We start from the raw sequence: 26,827 nt of genomic DNA, 5'->3' as shown, positions 1-26,827 counted from the left end.
TTCCCACACACACACAGTCTGTTGTTTCTGCCTTCCATAACCGTATTCACTCTCTCTCTGCTCCCTTACATTTTCTTGCTCTCTTTCTCTACTCCCTCAAAACGTTCTTGCTCTGAACAATTCTCACCTAGCCCCTTGCAGTCCTCAACACATCACTCTCCCTTTCAATGATATTCGTCATAGAATCCCTACAGTGTGGAAACAGGCCATTTGGTCCATCACGTCCACACTGACCCTCTGAAGAGCTGTCCACCTAGACAGACCACCCCCCTACCCTATCCCAGTAAGTCTGCATTAATCCATCCAGTCTGGACACTCTTGGCAATTTAGCATGGCCAATCCACCCAGCCTGCACATCGTTGGACTGTCAGAGAAAACTGGAGAACCTGGAGGAAACGTATGCAGACATAGGGAGAATGTGAAAATTCTACACAGACTCTTGCCTGAGCCTAGAATTCTACCCAGGTCCATGGCACTGTGAGGCAGCAGTGCTAACCACTGAGCCACCATGCTGACCCAATCCATCTTAGCAGTTTCTTGAAAATGTCCTCATCCCTCATATCCTGAGCACCACACCCCACCTGCTAGTATTCCCCCATTCTTCCTCAACCCCACAGACTCAAAACAAAAATTAAAAATCCTAAATGTTTTAAATAGCTAAGGTGAAACTTTAGAAATAGTTTACAAAAACTCACCACAGCATTGTGAGAATGCTCACCTTAAACTGGGAACACCAAGAGAGAGTGAGGTTGGCCCACCATTTCTCCTCACCACTCCTCCTCCTGGATCTGTTCTTATTCATGTTCGGGAATTCCTGATTGGAAGGACAAGAATAGGTAAGGCCATTGTGGTCAGTTACAATCCTATGGCATTGGCACTGACCAAGAGGTTGAGGCCAACGCGATGCGAAAGCTGAGGTTAAAAATTTCAATTTGTGGCCCTCGAACCATTCCAGTAAGTGTTGGACAGCTGTTGACTTGAATGGCCTCACTCAATAAATTAAATCTGTGTAGTTCTTTCTGTGTTAATGCTAAAACTCTGATTTCTACTCTAGGTAGAGGCATATTGCACAATTGCTTCAAATAAAAAAAAAAGTTCCTCCTGTATGAGTAGATACTAAAATTAAGGCCATTTCTGTTGTAGTTTGATCTTTGCATTTTACCAAGTACATTTCACTTGATATTGTGTTTCCTTGGGGAGCTTCTCTGGTGCTGGAGAATCATGTACTGTTGCTATGTTGCACATGCAATTGTTTACATGGAATACCTATTACAGAACTTAATCAGATGCTCAAGTTATATTTAGTCCTTTAAACTGTCTTGTGTTTGTAGACAGATTTGTAAAATGTACAATCAAGTTGTTGATATTTCGTAAAGCATTCTACCTCCCCTGTATAGTTCACTTAGCATGGAAAATAACGTGGAAACATAAACAGCTGATTTTCTGAAACATTTGAAATGGCTATTATATCTTAGGTTTCTCAGTATAGTCTTGATATAAACTAATTGAAAGTAACAGATTTCCTCTTACAGGAACCGATTACTGTAATTAGAATTATCTTGTGGATACCATTGTCAAAAGTTAGTGGCAATAAATTGTTTAAACTGCAATATTATGAAATTCATTTGTGTTTCTTTACATCTGAATGAACAGATCTGAAATGAATGCAGTTTGTAGAATTACTGTTCATGTTTAATTACTACCTATAGTAATGATGAAAAATGTCAACATAGTGGAATCTATGTTCAGTTATTTTATGATGACCAGACCTATCAACTTCATCTGGTGCCTGCTAAAGCTATAGTTCTGTTGATTGTGCTGTGTTGATCTTAGCATGTCATCTCCTTTTGTTCTCTTTGCATTCCCCAGTGTGAGAATCTTCAGGAACATTCCTTCCAGTTCAATAAGCCACGATATAACGCTTTTTGTTAACAGGAATATTATCTGGCAATGTTTTGTGGATCTAATTTCTTTGTGAAACTATTAGGAATCAGCAGGCAACAAAATAATAATCATAAAAATATTCAACTTGCATAATTGAATGTAGGAAAGCACAGTTAAACATGCAATGGGATTCTAAGTTTTGGTCGTCATGAATAATCTAGCCAGTTTTAAGTTTTCATAGGGACCAACACTAGTAAAGTATTGTCTGACAGTTAATCAATGATCCACCCTAAATCCTGAGGGATTATGCACTGCTATCAATTCTAAAATCTACTTTCATAAGAGCTTTGTTTTGGTAAGCAATTTTGTTCTTTTGCCGATCTGGAAATAGAGTCTAGATTTTCTTTTAAATGGTAGACACTCTCTGGTCTGCTTTTCTGTATGAACTCATGGATGTAATGAAAACAAAATATTTCTACTGAGAAATTTTCAGTTACCATAATTTTGGGTTTAATGTGACCATCTGTTGAATGCTTACAAATTGTTTGTATGACATTCGGCCTGTTGATATGTTATAGTGTCCATTTTAACAGGCATTGACAGATATTCTAAGTTCTAGCTTTTTGATCTTAATGAAAATTCTCTGTGAATTCTACTGAACCAAGAAAAGAAAATCAATAAAGCTTTGAATGCATCTGCTTTTAATTGGTTTGAGATCTTTCTAAGCAGTGCATTTCATAAGCTGACCTTCAGAACCATCATTAATGAATAATTAGTACAAATCTTGCTCAGTCCCTTTTTTTTAGCTAGCCATTAGGAAAGATTTTCTCTCTGCATCATATTTAGTTAAAATCACAACCTCTTTATAAACAATGAACTGACAACTTCTCTAATACACAAGGCACTGTGAAAATCTTCACAACAATACAAGAATTTATCATGCATTATGAAGGCTGTCACAGAAAATCAAATCAGTTGACGATAATCTACCAATAAGAAATAACATTATAAATTCAGCATTAGTGATGGTGCAGATAAGTGAAGTTGGTCAAATCACGACTTTTGAAAAAATCATTGCAAATTGAATTTTTTTTATTTGTTCATGGGCTGTGGGTGCCGCCTCCTTGGCCAGTAATTATTGTTCATCCCTAATTGCTCAGAGAGCAGTTAAGAGTGAACCCACAGTTTTGTGTGTCTGGTGCCACATGTTAATGAGACCAAGTAAAGATGGCAGATTTCCTTCACTAACAGACATTAGTGACAGAGATTACATGGTTTTCCACTTGCTGCATGGTCACCGTAACACTAGTGTTTTTACCGAATTCAAATTTTACCATCAACCATGATGGGAGTTGAACCCAAGTCCTCAGAACATTAGCCTGGAATTCCGGATTATTAGTATGGTGTCACTGTGCCATCACCTCCTCATTTAACATACATCTATTTTTCAGTCAATTAAACATAGAGTAGTACAGCACAAATGATGACCAGTTGGACCATTGAGTGCACCAGTTGAGTCCAATTAGTTATTTTCCCTCTTTCCCCATTTCAATATAATTTGATCTCCTTATTCACTTCAAAAAATTGCCATTGAATCTGGTTTCACGTGACCTGACACTGCATACCAAACCTGATTGAACTGGTAAAATATGGTAAACCAATCTAGTCCAGAAAACAATGCTGTACCTAGCCTTGAATCAATCCCGCTACCCATCACTGCAGGTGAATTCCTTGTGGCTCAGTTCCTTTGCCAGGGTAATTCCCTTTCCTGAAAGATTGGACTGGAGATGGAAATGTCCTGATGAAGAGTCACTGGACTCAAAACGTTAACTCTGCTTTCCCCTCACAGAGACTGCCAGATCTGCTGAGTTTCACCAGCAATTTCTATTTCTGTTTTTGTTTTAGATCTCTAGCATCCACAGTTTTTTGTTTTATTATATGGGAATGTTCATTGTTTGAGCTGCCTTGAACTATGTTAGCAGAGCTCCTTCAACATTGGGATAGGCAATCGTTTACGTCCTCCACTTTGCTGGAGTGAATATCTAATATTATCTAATATTTTCGCTTTGTGCTTCAGAAGGTTAAAAAGCATTATGGTGGAATTATGAACTATTTTGGTTCATATCACAGTTTTCCATTGTCATAGAGTCACATGGCACGGAAACAGACCCTTCAGTCCAACCAGTCCATGCTGAACATAGTCCCAAACTATACTAGTCCCACCTGCCTGCTCCTGGCCCATGTCCCTCCAAACATTTCTTATTCATGTACTTATGTAAGTGTCTTTTAAATGTAACTGTGCCTGCATCCACCACTTCCTCAGGAAGTTCGTTCAACACGCAAACCACCCTTATGTCTTTTTAAAATGTCTCTCCTTTCATTTGCAGCATCAACTTCACGTTGTCATCTATTGGCAGCATGTTAAACTCTTTCACAGGTGTGTGCATAGCTGCAAGGCTTCACAGAGAGATCTCAATGCCAGATGATGGCTTACTCGTGCATAGGATGACCTAATTCCATCCTGACTGGTTGGCTTGGTCAGATGACAGGCTTGCACAAATTCAGCTAATCTGGAGTTACCAGTCTGAAACTTCAATTTATCACAGACGTCCTTCTGTTAGATTTTCTATTCTGTCAGCATGAGTGACTCTGACACAACTGGAGTTTTGGGTTATCTGATTTTGAATCATTGCAATTTGGCTATTTTTCAATTGGAAAAAAAAGTGGCAAAGCATAATATTTCATTTGCAGCACCGTATGAATTAAGAAATTTGCAAAATGTAACTGCTGCCTATGAGGCTGTTGTATAGAATGTGGCAGATGGATCCAGTTGAGCCTTCTTACGATAAGCCAACAATCAGGGCAATTAGAGCAGGCAGAATGACTGAGGTCTTAGTTCGCCTCCAGCTGAACTTTGTGCAGTTTTTTTAAACCAGTCTTGTAAAGCCTGAGGAAAGTGTAGATGAAATATGGCAGTTTCTGGGGCAGAAAATTGAAACAGACAAAATTAGGTCAAGAAGGGTTGTTGAGCAAATCCCTGAAAGAGCTTGTGCTATTTCCATCAAAGTGAAAAAAAAGAGTTGAAAGACAACAAGAGTAGTAATTGATTTAAATTAAATGCTATTTTGTGGATGCGCCTTACACTGTTCCATATTGGGGAATGAATACAGTATTGCTCAAATCTGTAAGATTTGTACTCCTGCTTACTGTTCCCTTCAAGTTGATTATTGTAGCAGGCTAAACCTAGAGAAAGTGATGAGCAAAGGAAGAGACAGCAATCCAAATCCTGTTGCATGTCTCTGTACAGTTGTTCAAAGTGGCCATTGTTTTTGCCTTCTTGTTAAGGAATGTAATACAGTGCAGAAAGCTTATAAAGGGGGAAATTACTACAAATGTGGCAAGTGATAGTGCATCACATTTTAAAAAATCAATTAAAAATGTGTGTACTTTTTGACAGCTGAAATAATAAACCTGTCAAGTTGCACAACCAATTTATTTTTAATTATTTTATATTTCCTTTAAAGTATTAATTTTAAAAATGGTATTTACTTCCTCTAGAAAGATCAGAAAATTCTAACACATATGCATATTGTACGTGTAATGCCAATTGTATATGTGTATGCATATATGAATATATGTTTGCAAGTGCTGACAGAGTGGTAATGTCATTAGGGTAGTAATCCAGAATCCCAAACTAATGTTCTAGGGACATTAGTTCAAATCCACCATGACAGTCAATGAAGTTTGAAATCAGTTAAGACAAATTTAGGATTAAAATTGAACCAAATGCTTATGAGTTATAACAAAAATTCAAAATGGAGATAGAATGTGTGTTTGATGATGGAGAACCGTTTAAATGGGCAGTCGAGTGCGAGGAAACTTCAGGAATACATGGAATCAGAATTGGCAATCTAATCTCTTGCTTCCCTGCCGGGCTGTTTTGTGCGGGCCTAGATGGGAAATTGTTATTCAGCAGTGCTGAAGACTACTTTGAGTTGTGCTGGTCCCCATGCTTGTTTATTTAGGTTTCTCCTGAATCAGATTCAAGTAAATGCATAGTAGCCTAGTCATTTATTTCGATGATCTCTGATTGGATGGCTGTGTTGCTGAAAGATACTTTGGATGTGATTGCTGCACTAGTTTAGCACTCCCCACCTTTTCACAATGTTGTCCTGCTTGGAGAAATCTGGAGCAGGCTCTGGGACATGGTCTCCTTTTCTGTTACTGAACTGGTAGGTTTGGGATATCAGATGGGAAGTGACTTAGGGAAGGTGAGTGGCAGCTTCTGGACTGCAGATGTATTTTTCTAAGCAATGTTTATGTTGCTTCCTTCAAGCTGCAATATGTACCTTTTTGCATTGACTTGCGTCCTTGCTTTGTTAGTAGATTAGGGAAGTAGCATAGGTCAGAAGAAAGATGGACAGATTTTCCGACACTTCCTCCTACCATTCCCTTGACTATGACCCCACCCCGATCACCAAACCATCATTTCCCAGACCATCAATAACCTCATCACTTTGGGAGATCTCCCATCCACAGCCACCAACTTGATAGTTCCCCAACCCCACACTGCCCGTTTCTATTTCCTACCCAAAATCCACAAACCTGACTGCTCTGGTCAACCCATTGTCTCTGCCTGCTCCTGCCGCACTGAACTCCTCTCTGCATGCCTCGACCCCATTTTATTCCCTCGGTCCAGGAGCTCCCCACCTACCTTCGGGACACTACCCATATCCTCCACCTTCTCCAAGACTTTCAATTTCCTGGCCCCCAATACCTCATCTTCACTGTGGTCATTCAGTCTCTCTACATCTGTATCCCTCATGAGGGGGGCCTAAAATCTCTCTGTTTCTTCTCTCCCACAGGCCTAACTAATTCCCCTTAACCGACACTCTCATCTGCTTGTTGGAAGTTGTCCTCACCTTCAACAACTTTTCCTTTAGCTCCTCCCACTTCCTACAAACTAAACGGGTGGCTATGGACACCCACGTGGGTCCGAGCTTTGCCTGCTTTTTTGTAGGATATGTGGAGCAGTCCCTCTTCTGCAGTTACACTGGCACCATCCCTCACCACTTCTTCCACTACATTGATGACTGTATTGGTGCTGCCTCGTGCTCCCATGAGGAGCTCAGACAGTGCATCCACTTCACCAACACCTTTCACCTCGACCTCAAATTCGCCTGGACCATCTCTGACACTTCCCTTCCCTTCCTGGACCCCTCTGTTTCCATCTCCGGCAACTGCCTCAACACCAACATTTATATCAAACCCACTGACTCCCATAGCTACCTTGACTACACCTCCTCTCACCCACCCTCTTGCGAAAATGCGATCTCATTCTCCCAATTCCTCCGCCTCCGCTGCATCTGCTCCCAAGATGAAGCATTCCACTTCGGAACATTCCAGATGTCGTCCTACTTCAAAGACAGTAATTTCCTCTCTCCCGTGATTCATAATGCCCTCAACTGCATCTCCTACATTTCCCGCACTTCTTCCCTCAAACCCCATTCCCCCCCTGACAAGAAGGATAGAGACCCGTGGTCCTCACATACTACCCCACCACACTCCGAATCTAACGCATCATACTCCGCCACTTTCGCCATCTGCAAACAGGCCCCACCACCAAAGAGGTATTTCCCTCCCCACCTCTATCTGCTTTCTGTAGGAACCGCTGTCTCCGCGACTCCCTTGTCCACTCCACACCCCCCACTAACCCCACCATCCCCCGGCACGTTTCCCTGCAACTGCAGAAAGTACTCCACCTGCCCCTACATCTCCACTCTCACCTCTACATCTCCCCTCTCACCTCTATCCAAGGCCCCAAACAATCATTCTGACAGAAATTCACCAGTATGTCTTCTAACCTGGCCTACTGAATCCGATGCTCCTGATGTAGAGGAGACCACATCGGAGAGACCAAGCACAGACTCGGTGACCGATTCGCAGAGCATCTGTGCTCTGTACGCTCCAATCAACACCACCATCTGGTTGCCAGCCATTTCAACTCCCCCTCCCGGTCCCTTGGTGACATGTCCATCCTGGGCATCCTCCAATGTCACAATAAGGCCACACGAAAATTGGAGGAACAACACCTTATATTCCACCTTGGGAGCCTACAGCCCTATGGCCTCAACGTAGAATTCACTGGCTTCAAAATCTACCCACTGCTGGTATCAACCTATGTTCAGCCTTCCCTGTCATTCCCACCTCCTTGACCTGACACAACCTGTCCATCTTCCTTCTTACCTGTCTGTGCCACCCTTCCCATTGACCAATCACCACAACCCCACACCTGCCTTCGCCCAGCCCTGCCCCACACCCTGTATTTATTTCTGAGCTGCCTTCCCCCTCCCCAGTCCTGATAAAGGGTCCCGATCCAAAATGTTGACTTTTCAGTTCCTCTGATGCTGCCTGACCTGTGTGTTCCTCCAGCTCCACACTGTATTGACACTAGGAATCATATCAGCACTTTTTTTCGTTGGAGGATACATGTTTGATGACATTCAGCTTTCCAGCAAAAGCACAAAGTTGCATTATTCATTCATGTTTCCCTTTTAATGTGAATTTGGAAGAGTGAGAGATCATGTGGTGTAAATGTACTATCCGTACCTCTGGACCAGAGGCTCCAGGTTCAAGTGCCACTTGAGGACCATGAAAGATGCATTTATAATGTGCCAAAACATGTTGGTTATCAGTCAGTAAATCCACCTCGTCTATCTGATGGCAGGCAGTAACAGTGGGAGAGTTTCATCATCAACTATACTGAAGATTGCAAGCACAAACCACTGTAGTACCTCGCTAAGCATAATTATGGACAGACATGATGCAATGAAAGTCCATGGATGCTAGTACCCTCTTAGGGCATGGTACATAATGAGAGAGAGAATGGTGTCAAAATGCTAATGGACTGCAATAGCTGGGATGGACTTTGAATGGTATTTGCAAATATATGTCACCTAGAGGCTACCTTACCATGCACTTTCTGACCACCATCAGAAAATAGTATCTTTAGAAATTAAACTGTTCTATGTTTTATCTATGGTGCATCACATGGTGTAATATACTGTGTTGCTATGACAGTGAAATTTTTCAGTGCAACTCAAGGCGTCACAAATTATATCAAATGGTGTGTGCTTTTAATTTAAAAGACATTTTCCCACAACAACTTAGATCTGACGATAAATACACATTCAGTTGGAGCCCCGAGGAGTCACATTGCAATTGCATTAAATTAAGCAAATGGTACACTTTTGCTAACACAGATTCTGTCAAAAAATGCATTTGCTTAGTGAAATCACAAAGTGGACACACCAACCAATTGGAATTCTCTTGGAATATCTCCTTTGTTTTTGAATCAGCTGATTAAGGCTATTTTTTTAAATGTTACCAGAGAGTTGCATTTTAGTAAGTACAAATAAGCATGCAAATCCAGTGATCAGCCTTTGGCTAAACACAGCACCTACTCATTGGAAGTTGTGTTGAATGTGAAAGTAGGTTGTTTCTTTCATTGGCTGTGACTTCTTTTGTATTATTAGGTACCAGTCTTATCTCAGTGGTAGCATATGTGCCTCTGAGTTGGAATGCCATGTGATTGTGTCACATTCTACGTACATGACCAAAATCCCTCACAGATACCTTAAGCAAGGGTTCTCAAAGTGAAGGTCAGGACCCATTGTGAGCTGAAATTTTGGGGTCTCAAACTTGGAAACAGCAATGGTTGCTGTGGAGTTTCAACCAATTTATTGCAACTATTATCCCTTAACAGACTCCTGCTCTCACAGCCCACCCCCAGACCAACTCTCACAATTTTACTGAGGCGTTCCGGCAATTTTTGGAAAACATTGTTTGGAAAACACTGTGTTAGTGTAGTACTACACTATTGGAAGTCCAGTCTTTCAGATGAAAGGATCACATCAATCTCTCACGTAAGTGTGAAAGATCCCATGCGATTATTCAGAGAAAAGAGGGAAGTTTTACTGATATGCTAGCAACTATCCCTCTGCTGATGTTACTCAGGCATACTATTTGGTCACTAATTCATTGCTGTTTGAGAAACAAATTACCCACTGCTATTCTCCCACTGCTATTCCCTACTTTCCCATGTTTTGAAAGTACTACTTTGGTTGCAAAGTCATTTAGAAACCACTTCAGGAATTGGAAGAAGCTTTGGAACTTTCACTCAGAAGTGGATTCATAAAGTGTCATGCTTTGGGACCTAACCACTTACCTAAGAGAGAGGTGGACCTGTGGAGAAACTGCATCTTCCAATTAGCACACGCAGAGTTTGAGAAAAGAATTTTAAAATGTACCATCACAAGATTGGCAAGTAACAACTATCAAGGATTGTGTGCACAGTGTTGGAACTTAGAAAAATATTTTTCAAAAATAAACCTTTAGTAGCTATCTTTTAATTATAGGTAGTAACAGAATGAAAATAAATTACTGGTGACTCAGTTATGTATTCTAATTCTAATTGTCAGGGCTTATTGGACCATTAAGGGTTAAATTAATGCAATACCTGGTAGTGAAAAGTAGTATTCAGTTCAGTAACTAAATAATACACTAATTACTTAATAAGACAAAATAAGGATGGTAGTGCATGTGATGTGTTGTGATTACAGGATGTGGACAAGCACGCCTGTAGTACACATGCTCCATTCCATTGATCTGGAGACTGAGCCACAGACACCATGACATGTCAGGGAGGAGAAAGTCAGGTAGACTTTTTGTTGGAGGTCAATCATCTGAGCAAGGGAGTTCCTCAGACGTATGTCTAGGCCCAACCATCTTCTGCTGCTTCATCAATGACCGTTCCTCCATCATGGAGTCAGAAATGGGGATGTTTGCTGCTTTTTACACAATGTTCAATACCATTTGTGACACCTCAGATATTGAAACGCTTCATGTATAAATGAGCAAGTGCTGGAGAATATCCACGCTCGGGCTGATATGTTGCAAGGAACAATTATACTACATAAGTGATAAGCAATGCCCATCTTAAACAAGAGATAATCAAACCATCATCCCCTGACTTTCAATGGCATTATTATCACTGAAAACCCTACTATTAACATCCTGGGGAATTTCCATTAACCGGAACTGAATTGGGGCTGTCAGATATAAACTATGACTACAAGAACTGTTCAAAAGCGAGGGATTCTGTGGTAAGTAATTTGCCTCTTACTGTCCACCATCTACAAGGCAAAGGTCAGGCGTTTGATGGAATATTTTCCACCTTTCTGGTTGAGTGCAGCTCCAACAAAACTCAAGAGGCTTGACACTATTCAGGACAAAGCAGTCTGCGAGATTGGAATCACACCCACCAGCTTCAACATTCAATCCCTTTACCATCAACACATACTGGCAAGCAGTGTGTACCATCCAGAAGATGGACTGCAGTAACTTGCCAATATTCTCATGCCACAAGCTTCCAAACTTATGATTTCTTCCACTTGGAAGGACAAGGGCAGCAGATGCCTGGGAACAAGTTCCCCTTTTAACCAGAAATCATCCTGACTTGGATCTATATTTTTGCTTCTTCACTGATGTCAGTTCAAAATCCTGGAAATCTCATATTGAGAGGACTCTGGTGTACCTACAGCCAAGACTTCTGTTGTTTAGAGGGCAGCAAACCACATCCTTTGCCAGGTGGTTAGGGATGAATATTAAATGCTGGTCTAGCCAGTGATGCCCACAGCCCAAAAGCAAAGTTTAAAAACTAAGAAAAGCACCATCTTGAAGTATCTCGAATGTCGCATGCATAAACCGCACAAGTGGGGTGATTGCCAACGTAGGGAGCACAACTTTGGAAGCGTGGGACATTTTAGAAGAGTCTGCAAAACAGACTATACCAAGTAAACAGGGAAAGTCTCTGAAACAGAAAGTTGTACAAGAAGTGGACATACAATAAACCCAGAAGAAACTAACAATTCTGGGCAAAGTCAACAATTCTGAGAATGAACGTGGAAGTATCAAATGTAAGTGAATGGACATACCAGGGAGTTGAAACTGAAGAGAATGTCTCCGTGTTATTAGGTCACCTGAAATGATCATAGAATCCCTAAAGCGTGGAAGCAGGCCATTCCACACCAATTCTCCGAAGAACATCCCACCTAGACCCACCCCCTACCCTGGACACTATGGGCAATTTTGCATGGCCAATCCACCTAACCCGCACATCTTTGGACTGTGGGAGGAAACCGGAGCACCTGGAGGAAACCCACGCAGACGGGAGAATGTGCAAACACCACGCAGACAGTCGCCCGAGGCTGGAATTGAGCCCCAGTCCCTGGCGCTGTGAGGCAGCAGTGTTAACCACTGAAATTAAATTGTAACAATCTCAATTAAACTACAGGGACCTGGACTAATATCTTTCAGAGTGCAAAGCTAACTCTTGGCAAAAGTCATGTATAAGAGAACAAAAATCACAATTTCTTTTTTATCATCAGAACCAAAGTTGTTCTTTATTAAGCAGGAATGTATGTTTAAAGCTGGATTTCGTTGTGAATTTGATGAGATTCTAGAAATATACCAAGAAAGTGAATTACAAATAAATTGCCAAGATTGCTCATCGCTTTGAGAGAATTGTCAGAGTACCACGTTGCCTCAGAAATCATGGAAAGTCGGTTAGCTTGTACACCCCCATTAAAATGTACATCCGTGCCTGAATGACTTTGTATTCTGATTTGTGTTTGCGTACATTTGTTTAAGCTTTGCTTTTACAGTTTCATTAAAGTTCGTCATGCAAGTTTGGTAGATTTGTCTTTTTTGAAATCGCAACACTCCGTGTTCGAATGAATGTTTTCATTTTGGTTGACAAAGTTTGATGGTATATAGTTCAGTGAATCAACTAGAGAGTCTGTCCTTTAGCTTAGGTTTTACACGCAATATTTTCTTAAGTTCAGTAACTTAGTCAATCACCAAACAGATCTTGCATACCTGTGAATTCAGGATATACTTCATCCTGCCCAGTAAGGCCAAGGGAATCAATCAGAGAACTCTTGCTTTGTATTGCAATGCGTTGCCACATGATTTTCCAGTCCTTAGAAAGTGAATAGTCTTCTAATGCTCCTATGCTTTATGATTTTATATTCAAGGTTGAGATGGATAAACCTTTAATCAGTTGAGAGTCATGGGAAAAGGCAGAGAAGTGGAGTTAACACAGTGTGGAACTGGATGAACACTGCAGGCTGGGCAGCATCAGAGGAACAGGAAAGTTGATGTTTCGGATTGGGACCCTTCTTCAGAAATGAGGAGGGGGAAGGGAGCTCCAAAATAAATAGAGAGGAGGGGTGGGGCTGGAGACAGTAGGTGGGATGGTGATTGGTGAGTGCAGGTAGGGAGAGGTGTGGATTGGTCAGTGAGGTGGGAGGGGCGGATAGGTGAGAGAGAGAAGATGGACAGGTTGTGTCAAGTCAAGAAGGTGGGGATGAGATGGAGCATTGGACATAGAATTCACCAGCTTTAAAATCTCCCCACCCCTGGCCTCATCCCATCTTTAGGCCATGTGTAGGCTCCCGAGGCGGAATATGAGGTGCTGCTTCTTCAGTTTGCGGGTGGTGTTGTGACGCTGGAGGAGGCCCAGGATGGACATGTCACGCAGAGAGTGGGAGGGGGAGTTAAAATGGTTCGCAACCGGAAGGTGTTGTCATTTGTTGCGTACAGAATGCAGATACTGTACAAAACGGTCTCCAACTGTCTACTGCATCCGCTGCTCCCGATGTGCCTCCTCTATATCGGTGAGACCAAGTGGAGGCTCGGAGACCGCTTTGTATAGCACCTGCACTCTGCACAAGACAACACCTTCTGGTCACGAACCATTTTAACTCCCCCTCCCATTCCCTGGGTGACATGTCCATCCTGGGCCTCCTCCAGTGTCACAATGATATCACCCGAGAACTGGAGGAGCAGCACCTCATATTCCGCTCAGGAGCCTACAGCCCGATGGCCTAAACATGGAATTCACCAGCTTTAAAATCTCCCCATCCCCAGCCTCCCATGTCCAACCATCCCTCCTGTCCCTGCCTCCTTGACCTGACACAACCTGTCCATCTTCTCTCTCACCTATCCGCTCCTGCCACCTCCCTGACGAATCCCCACCACTCCCGACCTGCACTCACCCATCACTGTCCCACCTACCTTCCCCAGCCCAAACCCCCCACCTTCTATTTATTTCTGAGCTCCCTTCCCCCTCTCCATTTCTGAGAAGGGCCCCGACCCAGAACATCAACTTTCCTGCTCCTCTGATGCTGCCTGGCCTGCTGTGTTCCTTCAGCTTCACACTTTGTTATCTCTGATTCCAGCATCTACAGTTCTTGCTATCTCAGAGAAGTGGAGTTGAGAGTTTTCCGAACTGCTGTGATCTGATTGAATAGTGAGGCAGACTCTAGATTCTGAATGGCTTACTTCTGCTCCTAAGTCTTGAGGCCTTATCTTAATGGAAGAGTAATATTGCTGCACATGTGAGGAATAACCGGATTACCTACCTCAGACTAAATATTCACAGACCATTTTTATGATGCCTTATAATATTATCAAATATCGGTGCAAAGCAAAAACTGGGTAATGCATTAGATTATATTGAAATTTAAGCCATAGGTAGCAGCACTGTAGTGATGTGATTAAACTCTTAAATGTCATTATAGCTTCTTTTACAGTAGTCACTGGCGGCCACACATCAGTGAAGATTCATTCATTATAAAATTCTAAATGCGTTTATGACTTTGATACAGACAATGAACAGAGAAACTTTTGCCTCAGTTGCCATATTTTGTTTATAGAAGACTTGTCAGAGTATAATTTCATTTCATATGTTGTGATGATGTAACTTATTGATCTTTTTCAGAGGTTGAAAGATGAGATAGCAGAGGTTACGAATGAGATTGAAAACCTGGGTTCCACTGAAGAGCGGTAAGGACTCATTTCTATCTTTTATTTCATGCATGTTACCCTCTTACGCTTTGTAAAGGTATAATCTCCATGTAACGTTGTTCAGTAGTGTCTTAAATAGACTTGGGGACGAGGGATGGTGGTGTGCTGGATTTGGAAGGTACAGTTTACAACAGCCAATTAGTTACATTTATAATTTATAATCCTGAACACACGCACAAGCAGGTTCAGAAACAGCTTCTTTCTGGCTGTTATCAGACTGTTGAATAGACTCTAGCCTCCAGTAATGTAACCTGCAATGTAACCTGTATGCCCCTAAGTCTTTTTGACCTTTGCTTGCTGTGATCTGCCTGTACCGCTCGTAAACAAAGCTTTTCACTATATTTCAGTACATGTGACAAATCAATAAAAAAAAAAAATTTTCAAATGTTACACGGACCTGCAATTTCTTTGAAACTGCATCTACCTACAGTCAAAACATTGTGGAAAGTGTAGCATTAAGGAAAGCTTACCCATATAAATGAGTTGTGCATAAGCAAATGTTAGGTCACAATGCTGTAATCATTATGGCATGGGCAAGTATCATGGAACAAATGCTTTATTCTGGTGTTAATTTCTTTTGTTAATCGATTTAAGTCATGATAGCAAAATGGGAGCAGCTCTTAAAAAAAGATTTCCTGACCTCTCCTGTTCTTCTGTTGTCTAGAGATAGCTGTTAGGGTGCAGCCAATTGTGCACTCTAGACCAATGAGAGTTACAGGGCTGAAAGTGATTTGGGTCTATTGGAAAACACATAGAAAGATCCATAAACTTTGGAAGAGCTTCTTTATTTTCTCAGATTCTGCTACATCATCCCAGCATATGCAGCCCCTCTCTGGCGCATGCATAACCAGTTTACTTGTCCAAACAAATTTCTCAACTGATCTGTTTCATCCTTGGTTGTACAGACTTATTTTTGTGTGGATCTAGCTTGTCTCATTGGGCTCTTATGAACATTCTCCAGGTAAGACTGTTGTTTCAGGGTAATTCCCAACTTAGCCTGTTTAATATGGGAACATAGGAACTGGAGTAGGTCATTCATCCTCTGAACCTGTTCCAAAATTCAGTGAGATCATGGCTGATCTGTGGCCTAACTCCATATACCAGCCTTTGGCCTATATCCCTGAATACATTTGCTTAACAAAAATTTATCTCTCTCAAATTTAAAATTAACAAATGCTCCTACATCCACTGCCATTTGTGGAAGAGAGTTCCAAACATCTAGCACCCTTTGTGTTTAGAAGTGCTTACGAGCATCTGTCCTGAATGATCAAATCTAATTTTTAGACTATTTTTCCCAGTTCTAGAATCTCCAACCAATGGAAATGGTTTATATTTATCTACCCTGTCTTTCCCTGTTGATGTCTTAAAGACTTCAAGCTGATCACTTTTTGATTTTCTAAAATCCAGAGAAAACAGGCCTAATTTGTATAATCTTTCTTCATAACCTAACTCCTAAAGTCCAGGTATCATTCTTGTGAACCTATGTTATGTTCCCTCCAAGGTCAGTATATCTTTTCTAAGCTGTGGTGTCCAGACTTGCTCACAGTACTCAAAGTGGGGTCCAACCAGGGTTTCGTATAACTGCAGCATAACTTCTGCGTCCTTATAATGCAGTCCTCTAGCAATCAGCCTTCTTCATTATTTTCTGTACCTGTTCATTACATTCTAATGACATATGCACCTGAACTCCAAGTTTCTTTGGACTTTTTTAAAATTCATTTTGTGGGCTATGGGTGTCGCTGGCTGGCTAGCATTTCTTGCCCATCCCTAGTTGCCCTATTGCATTTAACTTCATATCATCCATAAATTACCCTGAACTATCCTTTCTCCGTCCAAAAGTGTCAGGGTAATTCCCAACTTAGCCTGTTTAATATGTGAACATAGGAACTGGAGTAGGTCATTCATCCTCTGAACCTGTTCCACCATTCAGTGAGATCATGGCTGATCTGTGGCCTAACTCTGTGTACCAGGCTTTGGCCTATATCCCTGAATGTACCTCATACTTCTGCTTACTTTGAAATCTCTCTGCCACTGTTTTGCCCATTCATGTAATCTATCAATATTCCTTTGTAAATTTATGCTGTCATCCGGCCTAACTTTGTGTCATCAGCACTGGTGGGTATATGACTTTCTGTGCCATTATTCAAGTTGCTTATAAATAATAACACAAATCCCGCGGGACACCACTAGTAATGTACTGCTAATTTGAATACCTACCCATTATCCCTACTTTCTGTCACCTGCCACTCAACCAATTTCCAATATCCAATCCTGTGCGTCTAAAAGCTTTCCAACTTTGAATTCCTTTATAGTTTTATCTATTACTAGTTTTTCAAATGCCTCAGACCCTCTCCTCAGTAAATGATCTACTTGCATAAAGCAAATTCATTCTAGTTTTACTTCATAGTTAAAATAAAACCTTGCTGGATTTGCTTCTAGTTGAATACAACCAGTTTTTAGTAGGACAGATCTGACAGAAAAATACTACACTCCAAGTGCATCATTTAACAATAAATGTACTGTTCAATGTCCATAATTTCCCTTCTATGTCTCAAGCTTCTACTGAAGGCTTTAAAAATGCTTCCTCTTGAAATTATTGGTCTTGCAAAAATGCTGCTTTGACGTCATTAGTAATGTTTTCATGGTAATGTAAATCTGAAAGTGCACAGAAAATCTTCAACTTGCTTTTCCAACTGTTGTGGAGTCTATTAACACATTGTGGTCACCCAGTTGTTTCTTAAATCTTTAAGTTGCAGGTCTGACCTTAGCTTTATATGAACCTTTAGGAAGTAATTTCTCCAGCTATATCCACCAATTGAACAACACTGGTCGTCCTTTATTTGGTACTTCTGTGTATACACCAAGCTATTTCCAACTATCAAGCTCTCTACCAACTTACCAGCTATCTCCTGCCTCTTGTGGTGCTCTTCACCTGTTCTTATTCTTGTTTAACAATGCCTTGTCACTGTCTGGAGTACCACTACTTGACCTGCCCCTCCTGTCACCCGACTTCCTTTCAGAAATTCTTGATCTTTTCTTTAAGATCAGCATTAGACTCACTGTCTTACACTACATTTCTTAGTTTTTCACATTTTCACTTCCTTTCAATCATAAATATTCTCCCTCAAATCCCATTATTAAAAGGAATTTCTGCCACTATGTGTATATCTCCAATATTTAGATTCTTGTACATAATTTTAAATTCCTCACAGGCAAATTATTCTCAATTGCCCACCAGAAACTTAGCCAATGCTCCCAACCTTACTCCTATCCATCTTTCTAACATCTTATGTATAGTTACTTTCTCTGATAAGTGCCGGTAAGTGCATTCTAACAGTTTGGATACTATGTTCCAAGACTCAGTGCCAAAATAATAACCTTTTCTAGACAGCTCGAATCTTTTTGCCCTTCCCTCTTGAACAATGCCATATCTCCAGGATTAAAATGCTTCTCTGACAGTATGTTATGATAACATAAAGCTCTCCTGATCTTTTCTGAACTGTCTGCCTGAATAAATGCTTTTCTGCCTGTATTCGTGGCATTTATACATTCTGCAAAAATTGAACTAATTGTAATCCCTTCCAAAGTTGATCTCATGTTATAGAGGGTAATTTGGGCTTCTGTCAGAAACTAATTGATAGTGGCAGTGGTCCCATCTGCCCTGAAGCACATTTTTTCATGTCTTGTCCTAGTCACATTAAAGCATTTGTCAATTTGCAATTTGGTTGATCAACTGGAAGTTTTTAGAACATTTTATCAATCACAGTGTGATTTCTCCCTCAATTCCTATTATTAAAAGGAATTTCTGCCACTGTTTGTAGAACTCCAATACTCAGATTGTCAACATACTTCTAAATTCCTCATTGGCAAATTCTTCCTGATTGTGCTTTGGGAACTTAGTTAATGTTCCCAACCCTCTTCCTACCCATCTTTCTATTGTCTTGGTTGTAGTTACTTTTTTGTCTCAATTATAAATTACCACAGAGAGACTAAATCTAGTTGCAGTGTCCACAAAATGAAAAAGAAAAATGTGTTTTTTTTGATCCTATATCTTAAGGTCCATTGCTACAGCTTCATTAAAATTTCTGACTAATTGTAGTTCTTCTGGACATTTTACAAATGTTACAATTTTCATTAATACCCTCAATAAGTTTAATGTATTCCTTGTATCCTAGCATCCAGTACCCCTGCATCCATTAGTCAGATTTTGAATTTGTAACATGATGAATGTTTAAATTTTCAGTGTAGTTTTGAAATAATCTGTTTGTGTTCCTTTAAATCGTTATCCCAAAATAATATTAATACTTCCTCAACCTTGTGCTTTGAATTATGCATTTTGCTTTAATGAATGAGGTGAACAGCATTAAGGTCAGGTTTTTCATTTGCTTTTAATCCAGAAGTTAGTAGAGGAGTAGTAATGATAATGGAGTGGTATGCTCCTCCTGTGAGATTTGGGAGATCAGGGAGCAGTCAAATGTGCCTAAGAAATATGTTTGCAGGAAGTGTGTCTACCTGCAGTTCCTCTCAGACTGTATGGATCAATTGGAGTGGCATTTGGACTCATCGAGGAGCATACAGGAGGCAGAAAGTCTTATAGAAACAATCTTGAGGGATGTGATCGCACCAAAGGTTCAGTCAGATAGATGGGTGAATGCCAAGAGGGGCAGGCAGGCAGTACAGGAGTCCCCTCTGGCTCTCAAATAGACATGATATTTTGGATATTGTTGGGGGGAATGGCCTCTCAAGGAATAGCAGCAGCAGCCAAGTCAATGGCACCATGACTGACACTGCTGTACAGTAGGGAGGGTCAAAGTGTAGGCGAGTGGTATTGAGAGGGGACTCTAAAGTCAGGGCGCATTTAGATGTTTCTGTGGATGCAAGTGAGATTCCAGGATGGTGTGATGCCTCCCTGATGCCAGGGTCAATGATGTCTCTGAGTGGGCGCACAGTATTCTTAAACGCGACAGTGAGCAGTCAGAGGACATGGTCATATTGGGTAGAAAGAGAGATGAGACCTTTCAAAGTGAATTTAGGAAGTTAGCTAGAAAGTTGTAAACAAGACCGCTAGGAATGTGATCTTTGAATTACTTCCTGTACCACATGCTGGTGAGGCCAGAAATAGGAAGATAATACAGTTGAATACATGGCTAAATGGCTGGTGTAAGAGGGAGGGCTTCAGATATATGGATGATTGGGATTTCTTCCAGGGCTGGAGGGACAGGTTGTCTCTGAACTGCAGGGGCATCAATATCCTTGCAGGGTGGTTTGCTAGTGCCATTCAGGAGGGTTTCATCTAATGTGGTAGGGGGATGGGAACCAGAGCAGATTGTAATCACATGGGATGATTGAGGAGAAGGTAGGGGTTAAGTCAACTAAGCCTAATAGGAAACAGTTAAGTAAGTTGAGTTTAGAGCCTGGCTTGGGACATGGAACTACGATGTTGTACATGATGTGGAGATGCCGGTGTTGGACTGAGGTGAACAGAGTCAACAGTCACACAACATCAGGTTATAGTCCAAAAGCTTTATTTAAAATCACAAGCTTTCAGATTGCTGCTGCTTATGATTTTAAATGAACCTGTTGGACTATAATCTGGTCTTATGTAACTTCTGACTACGATGTAGCTATTACAGAAACTTGGTTGAGAGAAGGGCAGGACTGGCAGCTCAACGTTCCAGGGTTTTGATGTTTCGGGGCAATAGAGAGGGATGGAAAAGGGGTGAAGGAGTTGTACTACTGATTAAGGGGAATGTCACAGCTGTACTAAGAAGGACATCTTGGAGGGCTCATCCAGTGAGGCAATATGGGTAGAATTTAGGAATAAGAACGGTGCGATCTCTGTAATGAGATTATACTATAGGCCTCCCAATAACCACGGGAATTAGAGGAACAGATATGTAAGCAGATCACAAAAATATCAGGACAATTGTAGTGGATGATTTTAACTTCCCCAGTATTGACTGGGACTCCCTCAGTGCTGTCTCTAATTTCATTTGGACTGTAAGCAACTGGTGATATTGATAATTACTGAAAATCAATTTTGGGATGCATTTAACAATGCATTAAAGCTGAAAATTCGGCAAATATTCAGCAGGTCAGGCAACATCAGTGGAAGAGAAACGGAGTTAACTGATAGGATATTTAGATTCCCTTGGGACCTACCCACACTGTCAATTTGCCAATTTCCCTTTGCTGGTGATTTAATGAAGGTGGGTGAATACCACTGATATGTGGCTTAAAGTTATCTAAACAGCTCGTTGAGGACCATGTTCAGCCTTTGGTGAAATCACATGGGCTGTGTGTTGGATCAGGACACGTAGCCAGAGACAGTCATGGTAGAACAAACCTAAAGGAGGGCAGCTAAGAGGATGACTTGTTTATTGGCATAAAGTGCCATCAGGTCAGTACAGGTTGTGAGGAAAGTGATCAGTAAGTGCTTATGCTGTGTGGAATGATGGATGATGTTATTACCCTCGTGCCACTCACTTAAATCAGTGCACTCTATTGTCCTTTTGTCAATGAGAGCAGTTGCTCCCTGTCAGATCTGTACATATCCTTCATGATTTTTATTACATCTGTCAGACTTCTTCTCAGCCTTGGCTTCTTTGAGGATATCTTGGCTTCAATGTAGAGAGCAACCAATTTTCTCCAATCTAAGTACCTGAAGTCCTTTGTCCCTGGAGCTGTTTTTGTCATGTTTTTCAACAACTCACAATGCCTTCATGTCTATTGTAAAGTACAGTGCTTAGAATTAGAACCAGTATTCAAGATGAGCTGTTTTATAAGGAGTAACTTCGTTGCTTTTGTACTCTAAGCCTCTATTTCTAAAACCCAGGAATCTAATTGCCTTGCAAACCATTTTTTCAACCTGCCTTGCCATTTTATCTTCAAAGATTTATGCACATAATGACCTAGGTTTCTAAAGGTTAAGGTTTGCTGCTATTTATTCTACACTATCACCGGATATTGCATGTAATGTACAAAGTGCGTGGAGTTTTGTGCCTCAAGTGAAAGCCCAAAACTGGGCCAGAAAAATTGAGCAAACCCACTTTGTTTGTTTGTTGAACCCCTGGCTGCATTCACTGTTGTTCATCAATTGATCAGTTGCCACTGGGGCTCACACACACCTTTCACAAATTGGAGCACACCAGCAATGTGGTTGACTCTCAACTGCCCTCTGGGCAATTAGGGATGGGCAATAAATGCTGGCCTAGCCAGCGACACCCTCATCCTGTTAATGAATAAAGAATAAAGAAAAAAAGAGCTCCCAGCCATTGGAAAGCCAGCAGAATTAATCTTTGGGGCACCGATAAGTGCAGTGGTCTCTTGTGAAACTGTACCAGCTGAGAGCAGATGGTGGAAGAAATCTATTCTTCTTACCAGTGAGTGGGCTTGGGGTAACAGGATCAGTCAAGTAATTTCCAGTGGAGTGGTGGGGAGGGGGGATGTTGGTGAAAGGGGGCATTGACATATGGCAGCCCTTGTCTGGAGATCCCTCCAGGCCCATAGGGAGTCAAAAAGGGTTTGGAATAGGGCCCACACACCGCTGGTACAATGCAAACAATGACTGAAAGAGGTACTTAGTTGGCCACTTAAATGACTCAGTTAGCCACTAAATGCTGGACCATTTTTCAACTTCCTTTTTGCTGATAAAATGCAGTGGGAGACAATGGCATGTCACCCTCTGCCTCACTCACTATTTCATGATATTTACAAATCTATTGTGGATGTTAGGAATTGCTTTTGATGATTTGAGCTTCGCTGTATTGTAACTTTATATCAATTGTCTAAAGATTGAAATTTGGAGACAGGTCAAATATTGTGGAAATCTAACAAAAGCTTGCAACAGGGCCAATTAAGTGGACTGCTTAGTCGCTTGGTTATTGCTGGAGCTGCACTTATCCACGTGGAGAGTATTACATCACACATAGTCATGCCTGGTCAAGTTCAGTGTATGGTCACTGGTAACCCTCAGGATGTTGATAGTGGGAGATTCAGTGATGGTAATGTCATTGAATATCAAAGGAAGATGATTGGATTTTCTCATTGGAGGTAGTCATTGCCTGGCACGTGCATGGCATGAGTGTTCTACACATCTACTCATCAACCTATGCCTGAATATTGTCCATTGCACTTCAATATGAACTGCTTTGGTATCTGAGGACTTGCACATTATGCTGAACATTGTTCAATCACCAGCAAATGCCCCCACACCCGAGCTGATGAAGGAAGAAAAGTCATTGATGAAACAGCTGAAGGTGATTGGGCCTGGGACAGTACCCTAAGGTAGAGGGCTCTTGAAATGTAATGGTAGTGTCCCCACCTCCGAGCCAGGAGGACTGGGTTCAAGTCCCATCTGCTCCAGAGATCTGCAATAACACCTCTGAATAGTTTGATTAGAAAATACCTGAGATACTCCAGCTATTATGTCCTCGGCATTAAGTGATTGACTTCAAATGATCAAAATTATTTTCTTTTGTGCTAGATATGACTCCAACCAGTCGTGAAATTTGTGTAATTCTTATTGACTCCAGTTTTGCTAGGGTTCCTTGATGTCACACTCTGGGAAATGCTTTAATGTCCAGAGCAGTCATTCTCACTTCACCTCTGGAGTTCACTTCCTTTGGCCATGTTGGACTGAAGCTGTAATGAGTTCAGAGTCTGAGTGACCTTGATTGAACACAAACTAAAAACTGTCAGTGGGAAGGTTATTCCTTTGCAAATGCTGCTTGATAATAGAATTGCCAACTCCATCACTTTCCTGATGATTGAGAATAAACTGATGGGGTGGGAATTGGCTCGGTTGGATTTATCCTCTGGTGCACAGGCCATACCCAGGTAATTTAACACATTGTTGGGTAAATGGCTATGTTGTAGCTGCACTGAAGCAAAAGTCTTCAATGTTATTGGTGGAATATTGTCAGGGCCATAGCCTTTACATTATCCAGTGCTTTCAGCCATTTCTTGATATCCAAGCTAGTGAATCAAATTGGCTGAAAATTGGCATTTAGCGGGCACCTTTAGGGGCTGATGGTTGCCTCCTACCAACTATTCTGTGTGCTATAATCTGAAACGGAGACTGTGAAATGGCAACAGGACAATTTTCCTCCCATTGCAGCAATTATAATTATGCTTCATTTTAAACTTGTTTTCTGTCCCACTTATTTGTCAAAACTTTATGCTCTCAACAGCCAATGTAATGGCTGAGGTATGCATTTGAAGAATGGAACAATTTCTCCTTGATGTATTTTGTGCAGGAAGAGATTTTATGATTGTATCCCTACCCCACGCATTCCCCTGCCATGAGGCATGTACAAATAAGTGGCAAGTACCAGCTTTATTTACATTTGGTGGATTTATATCCTCCTTCCACCAAAACATTGTACTCTGTATCACCATGCAGCGTTAAATTATTAAGTTATTATTCAGTATTTTTAAAAACTTCTTTTGTTCTCTAGAAGCAGAGTTTTTTTGTTAAAAAGAAAGATTTGATTTCAATTCGCTGACAACTTCCAGTGCGTGAGAGAATTATGTTTCTAGGATGAGTCATTTTTTGAAATATATTTTAACGTATGATATATCTCTCATATTTCCATTTGCTGTGTTTCCTAAGGTGACTTGTGTGCAGGGAGCAACATCTGCATTGAAATAAAAGTTCCTTTGTTACATAGGAATAGTGCAACTCCTGTTGTTACAAGATTAGCAGTTTCAAAATTCGCATGTGGCTTTTTGGAATATATTCATGAAAGCTTTCACTGATTTGAATCTCTAAACAATCTGCTTTGATATTATTCACAATCAAAATTTTCATTAAGTTTTTTTTCCAGAGATCATGTGGGAAGTTCATGTACTCATTAATGATTAGCCTGCAGCTATATGTGCAGCTTCCTATTTCCCAGACATTTACCAACCTATTTGTGGATGTTAGGAATTGGTTTTGAACTTGAGTGTATTGTAACTTTGTATCAATTGTTTAAAGATTGGAATTCAAAGACAGGTCAATATTGTGGCAATCTTATAACAAGAGCTTTCATCAGAGATTACTCTTCAAATGTAAGTATTTTTCTGTAGTGTGATATGATCTCTACATGGAACATTGAACTAGTGGAAAAATACTTAAGTTTTTTTGTAAATACGAAAAACATTTTTACCTGTAGTAAGAGAATTGTAGCTTAGAATAATGGGATATCAATCTTTGTGATAAATTTAATATTGTTCTATTCAAACTGTCTCCAGGTTTTCACAGATGTAAAATCTGGTTAATATGCTGATTGCCAGGAATTTCATGCTTCTAGGCTATATCTTACTGTGTTTGAATAAGAGTTGACCCAAGAATATGGAAAAGGTTGATAAATTAAGCTAGATTCGTACCATCTGTAATAAATTTGCTGTAAACAACATGCAATATCTTGAACCTTAAAATTCAGTTTGAAAGATGACTCTTCCTATAACTTTACCAGGAAAAGATATCCACAAGAATAGAAATGTTACTCAGCATTTACAGTCAGGTCTTAGACTTAGTACGCTTAGTTCACTGGCTTCTTGCAAACCCATGACTTCCATTGCTCCAGCATTAGTAGCTGTAGTGTCGTGTCTCATGCTAAGTATGCTCAGTATACCTTTAAGAGACATACTCATGACATCATCATTGCATCAAAGCTTGTTACTTGAGTGTGTAACAATTTCCTACACTATCCTACCCCTTAGATTACCTGGAGCATGACGGTCTATTATGATGTATTAGGGGAAGCGATGGCCTAGTGGTATTAACTACTGTTAATCCAGAGACCCAAGCAATATTCTGGGGACCTGGGTTCGAATACTGCCATGGCATATGGTGGAAGTTGAATTCAAAAAATCTGGAATTAAGAGCCTAATGATGAACATGAATCTATTGTCGATTGTCGTAAAAACCCATCTGGCTCACCAATATCTTTTAGGGAAGGAAACTGTCATCCTTACCTGGTCTGGCCTACCTGTGACTCCAGACCCACATCAATGTGTTTGACTCTTTGGGCAATTAGGGATGGGCAATAAATGCTGCCTATCCAGCGACACACTCATCCCATGAATGAATAAAGAAGAAAATGCTTAACATTAGCTCAGACATGTATGTACCTGAGGAATGTAATGTTTATATATAATAGTTAGAGGTAATAAAAGTCTTATTGATTCTTCAATACCACAATAGCCACACCCAGTTTCTTATGTTCCAGAAGATAACATAACCATTGCAACATCAGGTGAAAATACTCTGTTGAGAGAATACTCAAACCATCAGCCAATCCTTACAGTCATCTAGGCCTTCAGCTCTGAATATATTCCCTGAATCATCCTATCTATTATCCTTTAAGACACACCTTAAAACTCAGCTCTTTGACCAAACTTTAGGTCATCTGAACTATTATCTCCTTATGTGGCTGAGAGCCATTTTCTTTTTGGCAATGCTCCTATGAAATGTTTTGAAACATTTCATATATGTTATAGATTTCTTATAGATACATATTGTTTAATGTAATAAAATCCCCCAAAGCATGTTAGAATCAAAGTAGAGCACTACTGGAGAATAGTGTAACAATTTATTTAAGTTTATGCAGCAGTAAAACAACATAGCATTGATAAGGTATGTAGATGAAGCCTATATATAGTTAAGGTAGTAGCTTTGTTAGAGAATGCCATCAATATGGAGGGAAGAGGCTTCTTGCTTAAACCTAATTCTGTTCTAGCCTATTGTACAGAAAAATACACTACAGAGGTACTGTACAATAAACAAAAAAAAATTACTGAACAACCTCAGCCGGTCTGGCGCCATCTGTGGGGAGAAAGCAGAGTTAACATGTCGAGTCTAGTGACTTCATCAGAACAACAACAAAGCTTGGTGTGGAGGCTTCAGTTTTACTTCTTGCACCCTTCAGTATCCATTATGGATATTCACAAATATTTGCTTAAAACTCAGAATTTTCTTCATAAATGTCAATTCATTTTGTTTGGGCAGACATAGTGGATTTTTTTT

General features: G+C 40.6%; 1 protein-coding gene across 4 annotated transcripts in view; it reads left to right on the top strand.

The window, feature by feature from the left end:
* cyth1b (cytohesin 1b) overlaps positions 1 to 26,827 on the top strand; it is a 216,147-nt gene that overhangs the window by 146,657 nt on the left and 42,663 nt on the right. For all 4 annotated transcript variants that reach the window (XM_048610838.1, XM_048610836.1, XM_048610837.1 and 1 more), the window contains exon 3: positions 14,729 to 14,793. In XM_048610838.1, coding sequence (XP_048466795.1) covers positions 14,729 to 14,793 — 65 coding nt within the window. The remainder of the gene's footprint in view (positions 1 to 14,728; positions 14,794 to 26,827) is intronic.

The sequence above is a fragment of the Rhincodon typus genome, chromosome 23, assembly GCF_021869965.1.
Source record: "Rhincodon typus isolate 14 chromosome 23, sRhiTyp1.1, whole genome shotgun sequence".
NCBI lineage: Eukaryota > Metazoa > Chordata > Chondrichthyes > Orectolobiformes > Rhincodontidae > Rhincodon > Rhincodon typus.
The sequence above is the reverse complement of the archived record's forward strand: the minus strand, read 5'-3'. Positions and strand labels throughout refer to the sequence as shown.